Source organism: Aegilops tauschii, chromosome 2 (genome assembly GCF_002575655.3).
Source record: "Aegilops tauschii subsp. strangulata cultivar AL8/78 chromosome 2, Aet v6.0, whole genome shotgun sequence".
Taxonomy (NCBI): Eukaryota; Viridiplantae; Streptophyta; class Magnoliopsida; order Poales; family Poaceae; genus Aegilops; species Aegilops tauschii.
In genome coordinates this window covers 629,930,421-629,949,049 of record NC_053036.3, presented here as the reverse complement: position 1 = coordinate 629,949,049, position 18,629 = coordinate 629,930,421, and the positions used below count along the sequence as shown (strand labels likewise).

General features: G+C 43.8%; 1 protein-coding gene across 1 annotated transcript; it reads left to right on the top strand.

Annotated features, from left to right (window-relative positions):
- Window positions 1-7,012: 7,012 nt before the first annotated feature.
- On the top strand, window positions 7,013-9,379 carry LOC109733699 (protein FAR1-RELATED SEQUENCE 5-like). The gene is made up of 5 exons (XM_073507525.1): window positions 7,013-7,156; window positions 7,390-7,515; window positions 7,596-7,768; window positions 7,823-7,993; window positions 8,140-9,379. The coding sequence occupies exons 1-5, from the start codon at window positions 7,013-7,015 to the stop codon at window positions 9,377-9,379; spliced, it is 1,854 nt and encodes a 617-aa protein (XP_073363626.1).
- Window positions 9,380-18,629: the final 9,250 nt, after the last annotated feature.

Here is an 18,629-nt window from a genome sequence, read left to right as displayed (position 1 = left end):
GGCAATATAGTGATGATTTGTGTGTCATTATGGCAATTTTCACCCATTTTTTTCATTCTACAAAATTGCCATGGCATTTTAGTATGTATTTTTTTCCATGCGCGTGTCAATCTTTTTCCAACATGGAAAATCTAGTCGACATATCATGGCAAACTTAGTGCGGCAAAGCGGCCAACCCTTCCTGATATGCTGCTCACTGTGAGGCACCTCCTGATTTCCAAGGCTTATGAATTGGTGGGATTAAATTTAGAAGACCGAGGTGGGATTATCTGTTCGTTCCATTACGCGCGAGAGGAAAGCGTGGTTGCCGGCGCGGGAGGCGTGGTTGCCAGCGCGGGACGCCCAACCTGGCCCATGAAGCCAGTTAGCGTAGCACCATAAGCCCTAGAGTTTTTACAGAAACAACGAAACCTTTTCACATCGGGAAACGTTTTTAGGCAGATCCTATTTGACGCTCGTTAGCGTCAAAAGGTCGTGCCTTCGCTGAAGCGAGCGTACGGTTGGGCCGGCCCACGTACGGGATTCACATGTTATTCGTTCCCTGCTGCTTTCTTCGCTGTTTCCTGCGTTTTTTTGTTTTTCATTTTTCTTCTGCAGTTTCTTTGCTTAAGTTTTTTCAATGTTTTGTCCAGTTTTTAGTTGTTTTGTTCTAATTTTTTCATTTTACCTTTTGTTCTTTTCCTTTTCGTTTATTTGCTTTTATGCTTTTTTCTTCTCATTTTTTGTGTGCTATATAAAAATTCAATGCCTATTACAAAAATGGTCATCATATATTAAGAAATGTTCAGCGCATGTTATTGAAAAGTTAACCATGCAATATAGAAATGTTCATCGTACATTAAAAAAATGTTCACGATATATTACAAAAAAGTTCACCATATATTACAAAAAAGTTCAACGAATACTACAAAATGTTCACTGTGTATTTGAAATTTGTTCAGCGTATTTTACAAAAATGTTCAATGTATATTCAAAAATTGTTCAATGTATATTAAAAAATGTTCAATTTATATGTAATAAGAAAAATCAGTGTATATTACACAAAATTTCAAGGTACATTTGAAATTGTTCAGCGTACATAAAATATTGTTCATGTTTTTCTGTTTTTGTTCACTTTGTTTTTAAAAGAAACGCGTAAGGATTTGTTCACGTTTTCAAACTTTATTCGCATTTTTAATAAAGATTGTTCGCATGTCTTTCAAGAAATATTGAAAAGACTGAAGAAAGAAAAAACGGATCTGCCATAGTAGTAGTACTTGTAACAACTAGCGCTGCAATTTACGCAACCACGGTTACTAGCTCGGCTGGCTAACAACGTTCGTTGCTTGATGTAGTGAGTTCGACTTGCGACGCGTGATAACGGGCTGGCCCCTTTTGCGCGACTTTAGCGGAAGGTCGTCATTTTGACGCACGCGGGCGTCCAGCATGGACTCTCACGTTTTTACGTACTTTATGATAAATAAAAAGTGCGCGACGGTGGGTTAGCGGGCAGAAGCACTACGTGCTTTATTATTAATTAGGGAAAGATTATTATATATATATATATATATATATATTAGGGAAAGAAGTAGGAGTACGTATTTTTTTTAGGTATACCGATCAGTGATCGGTTGAAGTGTTCTCGTGCCGTGCGCGACCAAAGACTATAAGATGTGCAGCTCTATTTAGATCGACGGCTGCCTTATGTTGGGGTGGTTAGCGCGCTGCTACCTGCAAGCAAACTTGTGCGCGAGGTCTCTGGTTCGAGACCCCTCGGCTCGCTATTTTGGACTAAAATGTTCTGTTAGCAAAGTTGTTGTACTACTTTTGTGGGGTTTTTTTAGTTCTTGTATTAACTTGTTACTCCCAGGACAAGTTTATGTATTAGAAGTGGTACTAACTCCCTAATCTTCTTCCTCCTCCTCCTCCTCCTCCTCTTCTTCTTCTTCTTCTTATTTTTTTCCATCTTTCTTCTTTCTTCAGTTTTTCTTAACCTAAACTTAACCTTAAACTAAATCTAAACCTAAAAAACATAAACTAAACCAAACCTAATTAAATTAAACCTAAATAAACTAAATCTAAAAAAATAAAAAGAAGAAGAAGAGGGATGTCTCACCTTCAGGCGCGGCAGGGGGGTGCCTGGGATGGAGGAGGGGGCGCCGGAACGGCGGGGCGGCCGCGGGGGTGGAGAAGTGGGGCGCCGGGGCGGGGTGGCCGAGAGGGTGGAGGAAAGGGGCATCGGGGCGGCGCGGCGGCCAGGCCAGGGCGGCGCGGCGCGGCGGCCAGGCCAGGGCGGCGCGGCGCGGCGGCCGGGCCAGGGCGTCGGGGCGGCCGGGGCAGCGAGGCGGGGCGGCGGAGCGGCTCGGGCACGGGGCGGCAGCGCGGGTGTGATGAGGGGAGGGAAAGAGGGAAGAGAGTGAGGGGTGTGGGCTGGCCGCTTTTTAGTTTAGGTCACAGCTCTTTGCCGGGGCGGGGCGGGGCGGCCGGGGCCGGGCGGGGCGGCCGGACCGGGGCAGCGCGGCGCGGCGGGGCGGCTGGAGCGGCGGGGGCGGCTCGGGCACGGGGGCGGCGGCGCGGGTGTGTTGAGGGGAGGGAGAGAGGGGTGTGGGGCTGGCCGCTTTTTAGTTTAGGTCACATCTCTTTGTCGCCTGCTAGCAAACGGCAAAGAGCCTAGCTAACGGACGTTAGTTGGGCACTTTTTTTCGTCTGCTAGCGGACGGCAAAGAATCTTTGCCGTGAGATAGCGGACGACAAAGAAAGTGGTTGTTGGGTGGTACTCGTTAGTGGGCACCCTCACTCTTTGCCGTGGCAAAACTTCTTTGCCGTCCGCTAGTAGATGGCAAACAGATGGCTGATGGCAAAGCTTTCCTTTGCCGTCCGCTGCCTCTTTGCCATCGGCTTTCTGGTGGCTGATGGCAAAGCTTTCCTTTATCGTCCGCTAGCTGACGGCAAAGAGTCGGCAAACGACAAATCTGCTGATTCCAATAATGTGCGCCCTGACTGGGTCAAGAGGAAAATCGGACCTCCTATGCGCCGCTCTTTGCGTCCGAATGCGCGGGCCGCACGCAGCCCCCGATTGGGCCGGCCCATCGTCGCGACGAAACAGTGAAAAAATCAACGAAAAATGAAAAAGTGCCGGCAAGAGGATCTAACCTGAGCCCTGGAGTTGGTGGACGCTTGTCGTGGACCAGCCGAGCTAACAAAGCTTCCTGGTATCATACGAAACGCGGGTTATCGGAAATACTATCTCCTACCGATCTAACACCCCCACCCCCTCCTTAAAGATCTTAAATATTGGATAGAAATTTTAAAAATTTAAAAATTTGTTTAGGTTTCCGGAAAATGTTCCAGAGTTGAATAATTGTTAGGATTTCATAAAAAAAGTTTGAACATTTCAAAAAATGCTACCATTCTCAAAAAAACATTCAGAATGCAAAAAATGGTTCGCCTTTCTATATTTTTTTCCAATTTTAAAAAATGTCTGCATTTTCAAATATTGTTTGCAGGTTCAAAAAATGTTCATTTTGAGTTTTGAGTAAATTTTAAATTGGGAACATTTTTTGATATTTATGCAATATTTTGTAAAACAAGAACATTTTATGAAAAAGGGAATATTTGTTGCAAACACAAACATTTTCTGAAAAAACTAAATCAATTTTTAAAAAGTACAAACAGTTATTTTTTTTTCAAACAATTTCTTAACATGTTTCTAAATGCGAACATTATTGAAAGTCAGAATAATTTTTTTAATTGCGAACAAATTTTAATTTACTATCCAAATTTTAAAACAAGAATTTTTTTTAATTTGAAACATAATTTCGAAAATGGGAACATTTTTAGAAAGCCAAAGTTTTTTTGGGACTGTGAACAAATTTCGAAAAAAAAATAAAACAATAATTAAAATTTTCGAACAACTATGAAAAGAAAAAACTTGAAATTGAAATGGAACTAGTAAACTGCCCGTGCGTTGCCACGGGCCTACAAATGAATTTACTGAAAAAGCTCTTGCCCTTTATGTATAAAGCAACAACCAACACACTCGCAACGGCATACAACATGTCACCACCACACACAACACACACACACACACAAGGCAAAATATAAGGGTGATAAAAAAGAACCGTTTAGAGTGGACGAAAACCTCCACCGTGTGCTAGGCATCGTGAAGAGGTGAAGTCGGACACCGACGAAGCATGTACTCCAAAGTCGTGCCTAGAAGAAGGATACACCACCGGAATGCCCCCACCGCCCTCTCTCGAGGACCAAGTTTTCACCCGAAGCAACACAAAGAACAGGGAGCGACCGCGACGCCACGACGGAGCCTCCAAGAAGGTAAGATGCTCATGGACACCGTTGTGGACGGCCTGGAAAAGACAAGGCAAGTTATGCACCCGACGCTCACATACCTCCACGGAACCAGGGTACCGCCAGATACCAAAGAAATTGTAGAACCAACGACATGCTACGCCAAATACCAATGACCATGCCACTCACATGGCCATGATAGCCAGCCCGCACCCAAGACGCGCGCTCCACCCATGAACATTGCGTCCCTCGCCGCTAGGGCCGCCGTCTAGCATCCATACAACTTTGAGATCATCGAAAGGTTGGCTTTACCCAGACCGACAACCCTTAAACTCATGAAGCCTCCAACGACCATCCTGCCTCGAACATCGTGAAATATGAGCCAGCAAGCATTGGGCCGAGGAGGGGGGGATGAGTGGATCGTATCCATGACCAGTGACCTTGCGCTGGCGACGAGTGTGGCTCGACACCATCGAAGCCTCCCATCCCTCCAGCCAACCTTCCCACCCAAGGCAACCGGCTCAAATCCACGCGAGGCCACCAGTGGCCGCCCACACACCAAAGAGGGAACCAAGACGACTAACACCTTAAGCCACAGAATAACATATGTATATTGATATTATGTTGAAAGGTGTCATATGTGTGGTTTCCGACCATGTTGGTATACATATTCATCTCTTCCTATATTTTTCTCATCTCATTTGTTTTCCACCACCTTAACCATCATCTCCTTGCAAGAAGACAATGTAGCATCTTTCTGCCAGCCCTCCTCTCCTCTACTTTCACTCTCTTCATTCTCGTTGCTCTAGCACTTCATATCTGATTTATAAATGAAACGGTTTTCACCCCCTACAAGAGATGATGACATATTAAATTTCCTATTTACAAGTTGCATTCAGTGCAATGATAATGTTTGTCTCTCATTCTTTGACAGCAACGAATATAAAGTTTTTGTGCCTGCAAGAAACATAAGATCATCAAACTGCTGTAAACTTCACTCACAGAATTCGGTGCTCATATGCAGAATTACACATGTTGCACAAATGAGGAAATTAATGCAAAAAATTCTCTAACAACCGCATCGAAATCAGGGGGTAATTGGACCTCACTGGTCTGTTGGCGTCAATTGATTTGAGCACCGAACTGTCAGAGGCCCTCGCAGAGATAATGGGAGCGGGCGCGAGGCCAACTTTCTTCATCTCGGCGAACTGGTGCGGGAACGCGTGCGCCTCCATCGCCTACAGCGAGCTCAAATCGTCGTTGGCCCCGTCGGCAAACAGGAACGCGAATGCTCTGTTCCTGCACGTACAACAATTTTAGAGCAATCCGTCAGTCCACCTGAACCTGTTGAGCTCAGCAAAGGCCGTCAGACAGGAGCTCACCTGAAGTCAGTGTTCTTGCGCCTGCATTCAGTTTTCGCGCTTGCAAGAAACATAAGATCATCAAACTGCTTTAAACCTCGCTCACAGAATTCGGTGCTCATATGCAGAATTGCACATGTTGCACAAATGAGGAAATTAATGCAAAAAATTCTCTAACAACCGCATACAGATCAGGGGGTAATTGGACCTCACTGGTCTGTTGGCGTCAATTGATTTGAGCACCGAACTGTCAGACGCCCTCGCAGAGATAATGGCAGCGGGCGCGAGGCCAACTCTCTTCTTCATCTCGGCAAACTGGTGCGGGAACGTGTGCGCCTCCACCGCCTACAGCGAGCTCAGCTCGTCGTTGGCCCCGTCGGCAAACAGGAAGCGAATGCTCTGTTCCTGCACGTACAACAATTTTAGAGCAATCCGTCAGTCCACCTGCTGTTGAGGTCAGCAAAGGGACAGGAGCTCACCTGAAGTCAGTGTTCTTGCATTTGTGTGCATTCACAAACCAGATTGAAATATTCCCTTTTAGCAATATACAACGAGCCCTGCTCCGGTGCTCCCCCCTAACCTAATTTCGGAGGGGTATTTTTGTGCCCACGAGTTTGTTTTTTCCTGGCCCAACGTAGCCCAGATCCAAGCCCTGTCTAGCCCTGTATAACTCAGACCGTATACGTACAGTACCCTGGTCAGAAAAAAACATCACACGACCCCACGTCCACGTAAGACCTACCGAATCCAATCATTCACGCAGCTCCATCAATCTCGCGAGCATTGACGCAGCTCCATAAGTCACGTAGTAGATCTCCAGCGGCGGCTATCTCGTTGCCGGCGATCTCGTCGGACAGCGGGCGCGACAACGTCGTCAATCTCCAACGAGCGCGCACAGGTACCGCATCCCGCGTCCCCCCTCTAGTCTCGCTCGCGGCAACATCGAACGAACTGCCGCCGCCAGTGGTAGTGGTTAACCTAGCGGGGCGGGTAACCTAGCTACCCGGAGGCGCATGCGATCGTGGATCTTGTTCTGGTAGTGCTACTCCTCGTGATCTGGGTTCACGTAGCGTCGGTTGCCGTCGGCCGTGCGCACCACCAGTATCGTTATTTGATGTGGCGGCTAACCTAGGTATCCGGCGGCAGAGGTAATCACAGATCTAGCTAGGTGTTGAGATCGTGCAGTTCCTCGCGATTGAAAGTGATCACGACGGGTGCCGTGGCCATCTTCCTTACTAAGTTTGGTAGATCTGAACGACCTCGGTTGCGGTTGTTTACGTAACATCCGTGATCGTGTGCTATGTGTTGTATATTTGATCATTGATAATGTTTGCACATGTGATGATACATATTATTGGTTGTAGGAAATGGCGGATGAGGAGTTAACTGATATCATGGTAGACATGGAGTTTGGAGAACTGATGAAAGACTGGATAGAAGATTGGTCAGATGATGAAAATTCAGATCGTGAAGATCGGTCAGAGAATGGGAATGAATGGGACGATCTTAATGTGAGTGGCATTGTCATGTTGTAATTTTTTGGTGGCATCCGACAACATTAAATCTTTGTGTTGAAAATTTATAGATCGATGAGCTTGATGATGATCAGGAAAACAACTCGGAGCTCTCGAATGAAGATTACATTAGTTAGGTACGTAAGTGAAAAATTTTGTTGGCATGCAAATTGAATTTCTTCTGGAATATTATATGATAAGTAATTATGTATTTGTGTTGTATTTTTCAGTTCATTTCCGAATGTCATAATGCGTACGACTATTACGGTGAATCCGACGCGGAGACAGGCCTTAACGACGAATCATTAGACGCACCTGATTCTGGGGAGTCCCAGTCGTCGGTCATCATGAGTGAGGTATGTGTGTAATCAATGTTCTATGGAAGTAATGTTAAACCATAGAAAACTGTTTTCATGGCTGTTGTTTGATTGTGTAGGTGACACAAGATGATGGGGCAAAGAATGTCCAAGATACTGCCAGTGCAGATGATAAGAGGGATATGTTCATGCAGATAATGGAAATGACCTTTACGTCTCACGATGCTGCGTATGATTTCTACAACAGCTATGCTAGAGCTAATGGTTTCAGCATTAGAAAGAAAAAGGTCAGGTATAGCAAAACGGAGTCACGTCATATGCGTTATAGGCGGTTTGTTTGTTCCAGACAAGGAAAACGTGACAGCAAGTTGCTAACCGAGGAAGGACACAGCCGTAGGCTCAGAGCCGAGACACGCTGCTTTTGTGAAGCGCACCTGACCGTCAAGCTTGACCAAAAGCGTGGGGTTTTGAAAGTTTTGAGGACAAGCATAGCCATATGTTGGCAGGACCGGATGAGGTACCTTTTCTTTGGTCCCACAGAAAAATCAAAGAGTACCAGAAGCATGAGATAATGTCCATGGGAGCTGCAGGGATTAGAATTCACGACATGATGGATTGCTTCATCAGCAAACATGTATGGTATGGCGGTGTTGGTTTTACCAGGCGTGAAATATACAACCTTTGCGCCAAGGAGAAGAGGAAGCTGCTTTCAAAAGGTGATGCTGCCACAGCCATAGGCATCATGGCCAGTAGGAAACAGAGGGATCCTAGCTTCTTTTTCGAGTACAAGCTAGATAAGGAAGGACATTTGAATAGGATGTTCTGGTGCGACTCCCAGTCTCGTCATGACTATGAGGACTTCGGCGACGTGCTTGTATTTGACAGCACGTACAAGATGAACCGCTATGGTATGCCATTCATACCTTTTGTTGGTCTTAACAATCACCGGAAGACCACTGTTTTTGGTTGTGCCATAGTTTCGGACGAGACCGAGGAGACATACGTGTGGCTTCTGCAGACTTTTTTGAGGTCCATGTGTCAAAAGATGCCTAAGAGTGTAATCACAGACGCCGACGCTGCGATGATCAAGGCAATTCGCGAAGTCTTGCCAGACGTGTGGCACCGTATATGTACGTGGCACATAGAGAAAAATATGAAGACTCACCTCAGTCACAAGTCCTTGAAGGAGTTCCGAACTCTTCTGTACTACAGCACGACCACGACCACGTTTGAGGAGAGATGGCACGCATTTTCCAAAAGATGGCAGTCGGAAAAAACTGTAACATGGTTGAGGCGGATGTATAAGAAGAGTAGACTGTGGGCCGCGGCTTATCTAACAGAGGGGTTTTGGCTTGGCATGAAAAGCAACCAGCGGAGTGAAAGTCTGAACTCATGCCTTCACCTCCACTTAGACGGTGAAATGACCCTGGTGGATATGATTTTGCACTATGAGAACGCCGTTGTGCGTATCCGTGAAAACGAGGAGCGAGATGACTGCACGGCCTCACAGAGTTTACCGGTGCCAGTTACTAGCTCGAGGGAACTTGAGATAGCTGCTTCTCACGTCTTCACTCCAGCAAACTTCTATATGTTGCAAGATGATCTTAGAAAAATCGACGGCATGGAGATTGTAGAAATTAAGCTGGGAGACGGATCACAGCAGTACATCGTGGCCTGGAAGAATAACCGAAAGCGCCGTTTTTGGGTGGAGTATACACCAGTAAATTCCGCAGAAACTATAAGGTGCAGCTGCAGAAGAATGATTCGAAAGGGTCTACCTTGCAAGCACATATTCCATGTACTGAAGCACTTGAACATATCTGAAATACCAAAGTGTTTAGTTCTTGTTCAGCTCACGAAAGAAGCAAGGTTGGGACTACCCGCGAGGCGCACAAGCAATTGATACGTCTCCAACGTATCTATAATTTTTGATTGTTCCATGCTATTATATTACCCCTTTTGGATGTTTATGGGCTTTATTTTACACATTTATATCATTTTTTGGGACTAACCTACTAACCGGAGGCCCAGCCCGTATTGCTGTTTTTTTTGCCTATTTCAGTATTTCGAAGAAAAGGAATATCAAACGGAGTCCAAACGGAATGAAACCTTCGGGAGCGTGATTTTTGGAAAGAACGTGATCCGGAGAGCTTGGAGTGCAAGTCAAGAAGCAGCCGAGGAAGCCACGAGATAGGAGGCCGCGCCCCCCCGTAGGGCGCGCCCCCTGTCTCGTGGGCCCCTCGGGCGGCCACCGACGTACTTCTTTCTCCTATATATACCTACGTACCCCGAAAACATCCAGGGGCACCACGAAACACAATTTCCACCACCGTAACCTTCTGTATCCGCGAGATCCCATCTTGGAGCCTTCGCCGGCACTCTGCCGGAGGGGGAATCGACCACGGAGGGCTTCTACATCAACATCCTTGCCCCTCTGATGAGTTGTGAGGAGTTTACCACAGACCTACGGGTCCATAGTTATTAGCTAGATGGCTTCTTCTCTCTTTTTGGATCTCAATACAATGTTCTCCCCCTCTCTTGTGGAGATCTATCCAATGTAAACTCTTTTTGCGGTGTGTTTGTCGAGATCCGATGAATTGTGGGTTTATGATCAAGTTTATCTATGAATAATATTTGAATCTTCTCTGAATTCTTTTATGTATGATTGAGTTATCTTTGCAAGTCTCTTCGAATTATTAGTTTGGTTTGGCCTACTAGATTGGTCTTTCTTGCCATGGGAGAAGTGCTTAGCTTTGGGTTCAATCTTGCGGTGTCCTTACCCAGTGACAGAAAGGGTTGCAAGGCACGTATTGTATTGTTGCCATCGAGGATAACAAGATGGGGTTTATATCATATTGCATGAGTTTATCCCTCTACATCATGTCATCTTGCTTAATGCGTTACTCTGTTCTTATGAACTTAATACTCTAGATGCATGCTGGATAGCGGTCGATGTGTGGAGTAATAGTAGTAGATGCAGGCAGGAGTCGGTCTACTTGTTATGGACGTGATGCCTATATACATGATCATGCCTAGATAATCTCATAACTATGCGCTTTTCTATCAATTGCTCGACAGTAATTTGTTCACCCACCGTAATACTTATGCTATCTTGAGAGAAGCCTCTAGTGAAACCTATGCCCCCCGGGTCTATCTCTTATCATATTTGCTTTCAATCTACTTTTGTTTGCATCTTTATTTTTTGCATTTATATTATAAAATACCAAAAATATATTTATCTTATCTTACTATCTTTATTAGATCTCACTTTCGCAAGTGGTCGTGAAGGGATTGACAACCCCTTTATTGCGTTGGTTGCGAGTTCTCAGTTTGTTTGTGTAGGTGCGTGGGACTTTTGAGGAGCCTCCTACTGGATTGATACCTTGGTTCTCAAAACTGAGGGAAATACTTACGCTACACTTGCTGCATCACCCTCTCCTCTTCGGGGAAAACCAACGCAAGCTCAAGACGTAGCAGCGATCTGTTGGGATTTGGTTGGACTGGGGCTGGGGAAAGAATGAAATATAGCCAGGTCAGTGTGTTAGCGTCTGAAGCTATGCATGCGGCATGCAAACACCCAGCTTTGTGGGATCAGTTACAGGAGAGTTTGAAGGCTGTGATAGCTAAGAGTCATGAGTATCATCTGCTACAGGAAAATTTGTTGAAGCAAACAAATGACATCAATAAGTGTGCAGTTGAATATGTGGACGATGGTGAAGGCAAGATGATTGAGGTTAAAGATCCTATGAAAGTGTCAAGCAAAGGTGCAACAAAGATAGATGAGAGCCGCCCTATCTCGAAAAATGGTAGACCACTCTCTTTTGATGAGTTGAAAACCCGGTGCGGCGCTTGCAAATTGGTAGGACACACTAGACGTAGCAAGAAATGCAAACTAAATCAGAAGTAAGTGTTTGTATGCATTGTAGATTAATAAATTTTGTATCATTCATTAACTTAGCTTGTCTTTTATCATGTGCACAAAAGTGGAGAAGGAACAAGAGTAGAACACTTGCTTCAATTATTTACTGTGTTAATCGGCCGACTCATACTTTGGCTAAGGTAGCTGTAGGCGATTGTGTTTCTTTGGTTTGGAGGCTTTCGCCCCCTGATTGTTTCCCAGTCTTTGTTTAAATAAAGAAAGATGTTTCCCTCTAAACAAAAATCAAAAAAATTCTTTACTGTGTTATGACCGAGGCGGGAGGTAGAAAGAATATCGTACATTTCCCCTACCCACGTCCTAAATGCCATTAAGTAAGTAACTGTACCACTCTCCTCCCCACCACACACTCACCCACCTCCCACGGGTGCCGGTTCGAACTCCCCTCTTATCCCCACCTACAGTAGATCGAGAAAACCCTCGCCGGCGACCGCTGCAACCGCCTCCATGGAGAGAAGCCTGGGCTGGCAGAGAGCGAAGATGGACCTCGCCGGCGATGACGAGGGGTGGCGCGCGCAATTGACGGAGGTGTGCGGCTGGTTCCCCAGCACGGAGATGTTGGTCAACCACGCGCGTGGCCTCGGCAAAGTCCTCACCGACGCCGAGAGGAAGCGCGCCTTCCCCTACAGCCGCGGCGTCCCGCCGGCTGTCCTCCTCGTGTGGGCAATGCGAGAGGCCACGCTGAGCGACTCCCCTGTTCAGCGCGCAAGGTGGTGGATGTACCGCTCCACCACCATGACGCTGCGGCCAGATTCAGCACGCGTCGCATCGAGGGCGGAGCGCGTCGATGTTGAGCTCGCTCTCCCTGCACCCGTCAGCCCGGACTACCAGGTCCGCCACGTGCCGAAGCCAGTGCTGCCGTTGGGCTCTGATGTCGTGGAGGACGACGTGGCGGAGGTACTGGTCATCCCTGATGACGATGAGGAGGGCGAGGAGGACGCTGTGCAGATGGTAGCGCCGGTCGCCGTCGAGGGTGGCAAGACAATGCCTATCGACGTCGAGCTCCTTCCCCTCCTCCCTGACATAGTGAAGGTGGAAGAAGAGGAGGTGGCTCAGGATCAGGTGGCGCAGCTGTCGAACAGAACGGCGGTCAAGATGAAGGCTTCTCCGTGTGTGGTGCGCCGCTCACGCCGCCTCAAATTTCTGAAGAAGTGAAGATGGGCACAGTTGCTGAAGGAGGAGGAAGCTGCTGGTTATCTTAAGTTAGGTATGCTATTATATGTTTCAGCATATAAGTTAACATTATTTTGGGTTTGATGTTGGTTGATACGTCTCCAACGTATCTATAATTTTTGATTGCTCCATGCTACTTTATCTACTGTTTCGGACCATATTGGGCTTTATTTTCCATTTTATATTATTTTTGGGACTAACCTATTAACCGGAGGCCCAGCCCAGAATTGTTGTTTTTTGCCTATTTCAGTGTTTCGAAGAAACGGAATATCAAACGGAGTCCAAACGGAATGAAACCTTCGGGAACGTCATTTTCTCACCGAACGTGATCCAGGAGACTTGGACCCTACGTCAAGCAACCAACAGGGAAGGCACGAGGTAGGGGGCGCGCCCTCCCCCCAGGCGCGCCCTCCACCCTCGTGGGCCCCCTGTTGCTCCATCGACGTACTTCTTCCTCCTATATATACCTACGTACCTCTGACAGATCAGATACGGAGCCAAAACCTAATTCCACCACCACAACTTTCTGTATCCATGAGATCCCATCTTGGGGCCTCTTCCAGAGCTCCGCCGGAGAGGGCATCCACCACGGAGGGCTTCTACATCAACACCATAGCCCCTCCGATGAAGTGTGAGTAGTTTACTTCAGACCTTCGGGTCCATAGCTAGTAGCTAGATGGCTTCTTCTCTCTTTTTGGATCTCAATACAATGTTCTCCCCCTCTCTTGTGGAGATCTATTCGACGTAATCTTCTTTTTGCGGTGTGTTTGTTGAGACCGATGAATTGTGGGTTTATGATCCAGTATTAGCTGTGGAAAATATTTGATTCTTCTCTGAATTCTTTTATGTATGATTGAGTTATCTTTGCAAGTCTCTTCGAATTATCCTTTTGGTTTGGCCAACTAGATTGGTAGTTCTTGCAATGGGAGAAGTGCTTAGCTTTGGGTTCAATCTTGCGGTGTCCTTACCCAGTGACAGAAAGGGTTGCAAGGCACGTATTGTAGTGTTGCCATCGAGGATAACAAGATGGGGTTTTTATCATATTGCATGAATTTATCCCTCTACATCATGTCATCTTGCTTAAGGCGTTACTCTGTTTTTAACTTAATACTCTAGATGCATGCTGGATAGAGGGCGATGAGTGGAGTAATAGTAGTAGATGCAGAATCGTTTCGATCTACTTGTCTCGGACGTGATCCCTATATACATGATCATTGCCTAGATATACTCATAACTATGCTCAATTCTGTCAATTGCTCAACAGTAATTTGTTCACCCACCGTAGAATATCTATGCTCTTGAGAGAAGCCACTAGTGAAACCTATGGCCCCCGGGTCTATTCTCATCATATCAATCTCTATCACTTTATTTACTTGCTTTGTTTTTACTTTGCCTTTTACTTTTCACTTTGCATCTATCTATCAAAAATACCAAAAATATTATTTATTATCTCTATTAGATCTCACCCTCGTAAGTGACCGTGAAGGGATTGACAACCCCTAAGCGTTGGTTGCGAGTAGCTATCGTTTTGTGTAGGTACGAGGGACTTGTGCGTGGTCTCCTACTGGATTGATACCTTGGTTCTCAAAAACTGAGGGAAATACTAACGCTACTTTGCTGCATCATCCTCTCCTCTTCGGGGAAATCGAACGCAGTGCTCAAGAGGTAGCAAGAAGAATTTCTGGCGCCGTTTCCGGGGAGGCTCACGCAAGCAAGTCAACCATACCAAGTACCCATCGCAATCCCTATCTCTCGCATTACATTATTTGCCATTTGCCTCTCGTTTTCCTCTCCCCCACTTCACCCTTGCCGTTTTATTCGCCCTCTCTTTCCCAATCTCCTCCTCTCTTTCCTGTTTCCCTTTTTCCCTTTGCTTTTCTGTTTGCTTGTGTGTCGGATTACTTGTTACCATGGCGCAAGATAATACCAAATTGTGTGATTTCTCGAATACCAATAATAATGATTTCCTTAGTACTCCGATTGCTCCTCTTAATAACGACGAGTCTTGTGAAATCAATACCGCTTTGTTGAATCTTGTTATGAAAGATCAATTCGCCGGCCTTCCTAGTGAAGATGCCGCTACTCATCTGAATAATTTTGTTGATTTGTGTGATATGCAAAAGAAGAAAGATACGGATAACAATATTGTCAAGTTGAAGTTATTTCCGTTTTCGCTTAGAGGTCGTGCTAAAGTTTGGTTTTCGTCTTTGCCTAAAAATAGTATTGGTTCTTGGAACAAGTGCAAAGATGCTTTTATCTCTAAGTATTTTCCTCCCGCTAAGATTATCACTCTTAGGAACGATATCATGAATTTTAAACAACTTGATCATGAGCATGTTTCCCAATCTTGGGAAAGAATGAAATTAATGTTTCGCAATTGCCCTACTCATGGTTTGAACTTATGGATGATCATACAAATTTTTTATGCCGGATTGAATTTTGCTTCTAGAAATCTTTTAGATTCGGCCGCGGGAGGCACGTTTATGGAAATTACGTTAGGAGATGCTACCAAATTGCTTGATAATATTATGGCTAACTATTCTCAATGGCACACCGAAGATCTTCTAGTAAAAAAGTGCATGCTATAGAAGAAATCAATGTTTTGAGTGAAAAGATGGATGAACTTATGAAGATGTTTGCTCCTAAAAATACTCCTCTTGATCCCAATGATATGCCTTTGTCTACCTTGCTTGAGAATAATAATGAATCTATGGATGTGAATTTTGTTGGTAGGAATAGTTTTGGAAACAACGCGTATAGAGGGAATTTTAATCCTAGGCCTTATCCTAGTAACCCTTCTAATAATTATGGAAATTCCTACAACAACTCTTATGGAAATTTTAATAAGATGCCGTCTGAATTTGAGAATAGTGTTAAAGAGTTTATGAATTCGCAAAAGAATTTTAATGCTTTGCTTGAAGAGAAATTGCTTAAAGTTGATGATTTGGCTAGGAACGTTGATAGAATTTCTCTTGAAATCGATTGTTTAAAGCTTAGATCTATTCCTCCTAAGCATGATATCAATGAGTCTCTCAAAGCCATGAGAATTTCCATTGATGAGTGCAAGGAAAGAACCGCTAGGATGCGTGCTTCCAAAGATGCCTTTATTAAAGTGTGTTCTTCCAATTCCTATGAAAATCAAGATGAAGATCTAAAAGTTATTGATGTGTCCCCTATCAAATCTTTGTTTTTCAATATGAATCTTGATGAAACTGAATATGATCTTCCTTTACCTAAAAGGCGTTCTAAGAATTCGGAGTTTCTAGATCTTGATGATGAAATTGATGAAACTGGGGTTGGAAGAAATAAAAACCTAGATGTTGCTAAACCCACTATTTTGGATCTCAAAGAATTTAATTATGAAAATTGCTCTTTGATTGGTTGTATTTCCTTGTTGCAATCCATGCTAGATTCTCCTCATGCTTATAGTCAAAATAAGGCCTTTACCGAACACATTGTTGATGCCTTGATGCAATCTTATGAAGAAAAACTTGAGTTGAAAGTTTCTATCCCTAGAAAACTCTATGATGAGTGGGAACCTACTATTAAAAATAAATTAAAGATTATGAGTTTCATGCTTTGTGTGATTTGGGTGCTAGTGTCTCTACTATTCCCAAAACTTTATGTGATTTCCTAGATTTCCGTGATTTTGATGATTGCTCTCTAAATTTGCATCTTGCGGATTCCACTATTAAAAAGCCTATGGGAAGAATTAATGATGTTCTTATTGTTGCAAATAGGAATTATGTGCCCGTAGATTTTATCGTTCTTGATATAGATTGCAATCCTTCATGTCCTATTATTCCTTGTAGACCTTTCCTTAGAACGATTGGTGTAATTATTGATATGAAGGAAGGGAATATTAGATTCCAATTTCCCTTAAAGAAGGGCATGGAACACTTCCCTAGAAAGAAAATAAAATTACCATATGAATCTATCATGAGAGCCACTTATGGATTGCCTACCAAAGATGGCAATACCTAGGTCTATCCTTGCTTTTATGCCTAGCTAGGGGCGTTAAACGATAGCGCTTGTTGGGAGGCAACCCAATTTTATTTTGTGTTTTTTGTTTTTGTTTTTGTTTAGTAATAAATAATCCATCTAGCCTCAGTTTGGATGTGTTTTTATCTTTTAATTAGTGTTTGTGCCAAGTTAAACCTATAGGATCTTCTTGGATGATAGTTATTTGATCTTGCTGTAATTTCCAGAACTTGCTGTTCACGAAAACAATTGTTAAAAATCACCAGAACGTGATAAAATAGTGATTCCAATTGCTGCTGATCAATAAACAAATTTCCTAGGTCTTCCTATTTTGGCTGAAATTTTGGAGTTACAGATTACTACACACTGTTCTGTTTTTGACAGATTCTGTTTTTCGTGTGTTGTTTGCTTATTTTGATGAATCTATGGCTAGTAAAATAGTTTATAATCCATAGAGAAGTTGGAATACAGTAGGTTTAACACCAATATAAATAAAGAATGAGTTCATTACAGTACCTTAAGTAGTTCTTTGCTTTCTTTCTCTAACGGAGCTCACGAGATTTTGGTTGAGTTTTGTGTTGTGAAGTTTTCAAGTTTTGGGTGAATTCTTTTGATGGATTATGGAACAAGGAGTGGCAAGAGCCTAAGCTTGGGGATGCCCATGGCACCCCCAAGATAATCCAAGGACACCAAAAAGTCAAAGCTTGGGGATGCCCCGGAAGGCATCCCCTCTTTCGTCCACTTCCATCGGTAATTTACTTGGAGCTATATTTTTATTCACCACATGATATGTGTTTTGCTTGGAGCGTCTTGTATTATTTGTGTCTTTGCTTGTTAGTTTACCACAATCATCCTTGCTGTACACACCTTTTGAGAGAGCCATACATGAATTGGAATTTTTTAGAATACTCTATGTGCTTCACTTATATCTTTTGAGCTTGATAGTTTTGCTCATAGTGCTTCACTTATATCTTTTGAGCGTGATAATTTTTGCTCTAGTGCTTCACTTATATCTTTTAGAGCACGGTGGTGGATTTGTTTTAAAGAAACTATTGATCTCTCATTCTTCACTTAGATTATTTTGAGAGTCGTTAATAGCATGGTAATTTGCTTAATGTTAATATACTTGGTATTCAAGATATGTGAAACTTTCTTTTGAGTGAATTGAATACTAAGATAAGTTTGATGCTTGATAATTGTTTTGAGATATGGAAGTGATAATATTAAAGTCATGCTAGTTGAGTAGTTGTGAATTTAAAGAATACTTGTGTTGAAGTTTGTGATTCCCGTAGCATGCACGTATGGTGAACCGTTATGTGATGAACTCGGAGCATGATTTATTTATTGATTGTCTTCCTTATGAGTGGCGGTCGGGGACGAGTGATGGTCTTTTCCTACCAATCTATCCCCCTAGGAGAATGCGCGTAATACTTTGCTTTGATAACTTCTAGATTTTTGCAATAAGTATATGAGTTCTTTATGACTAATGTTGAGTCCATGGATTATACGCACTTTTTCCCATCCTTCCACCTTTGCTAGCCTCTCTAGTACCGCACACTTTTCGCCGGTATCATACACCCACCATATACCTTCCTCAAAACAGCCACCATACCTACCTATTATGGCATTTCGATAGCCATTCCGAGATATATTGCCATACAACTTTCCACCGTTCCGTTTATTATGACACGCTCCATCATTGTCATATTGCTAGCATGATCATGTAGTTGATATTGTATTTGTGGAAAAGCCACCATTCATAATTCTTTCATACATGTCACTCATGATTCATTGCATATCCCGGTACACCGCCGGAGGCATTCATATAGAGTCATACTTTGTTCTAAGTATCGAGTTGTAATTGTTGAGTTGTAAGAAAAATAAAAGTGTGATGATCATCATTTTTAGAGCATTGTCCCAAGTGAGGAAAGGATGATGGAGACTATGATTCCCCCACAAGTCGGGATGAGACTCCGGACGAAAATAAAAAAATAAAAAAATAAAAAAAAAGAGGCCAAAAAAAAGAAGAGAAAGGCCCAAAATAAAAAAAATGAGAGAAAAA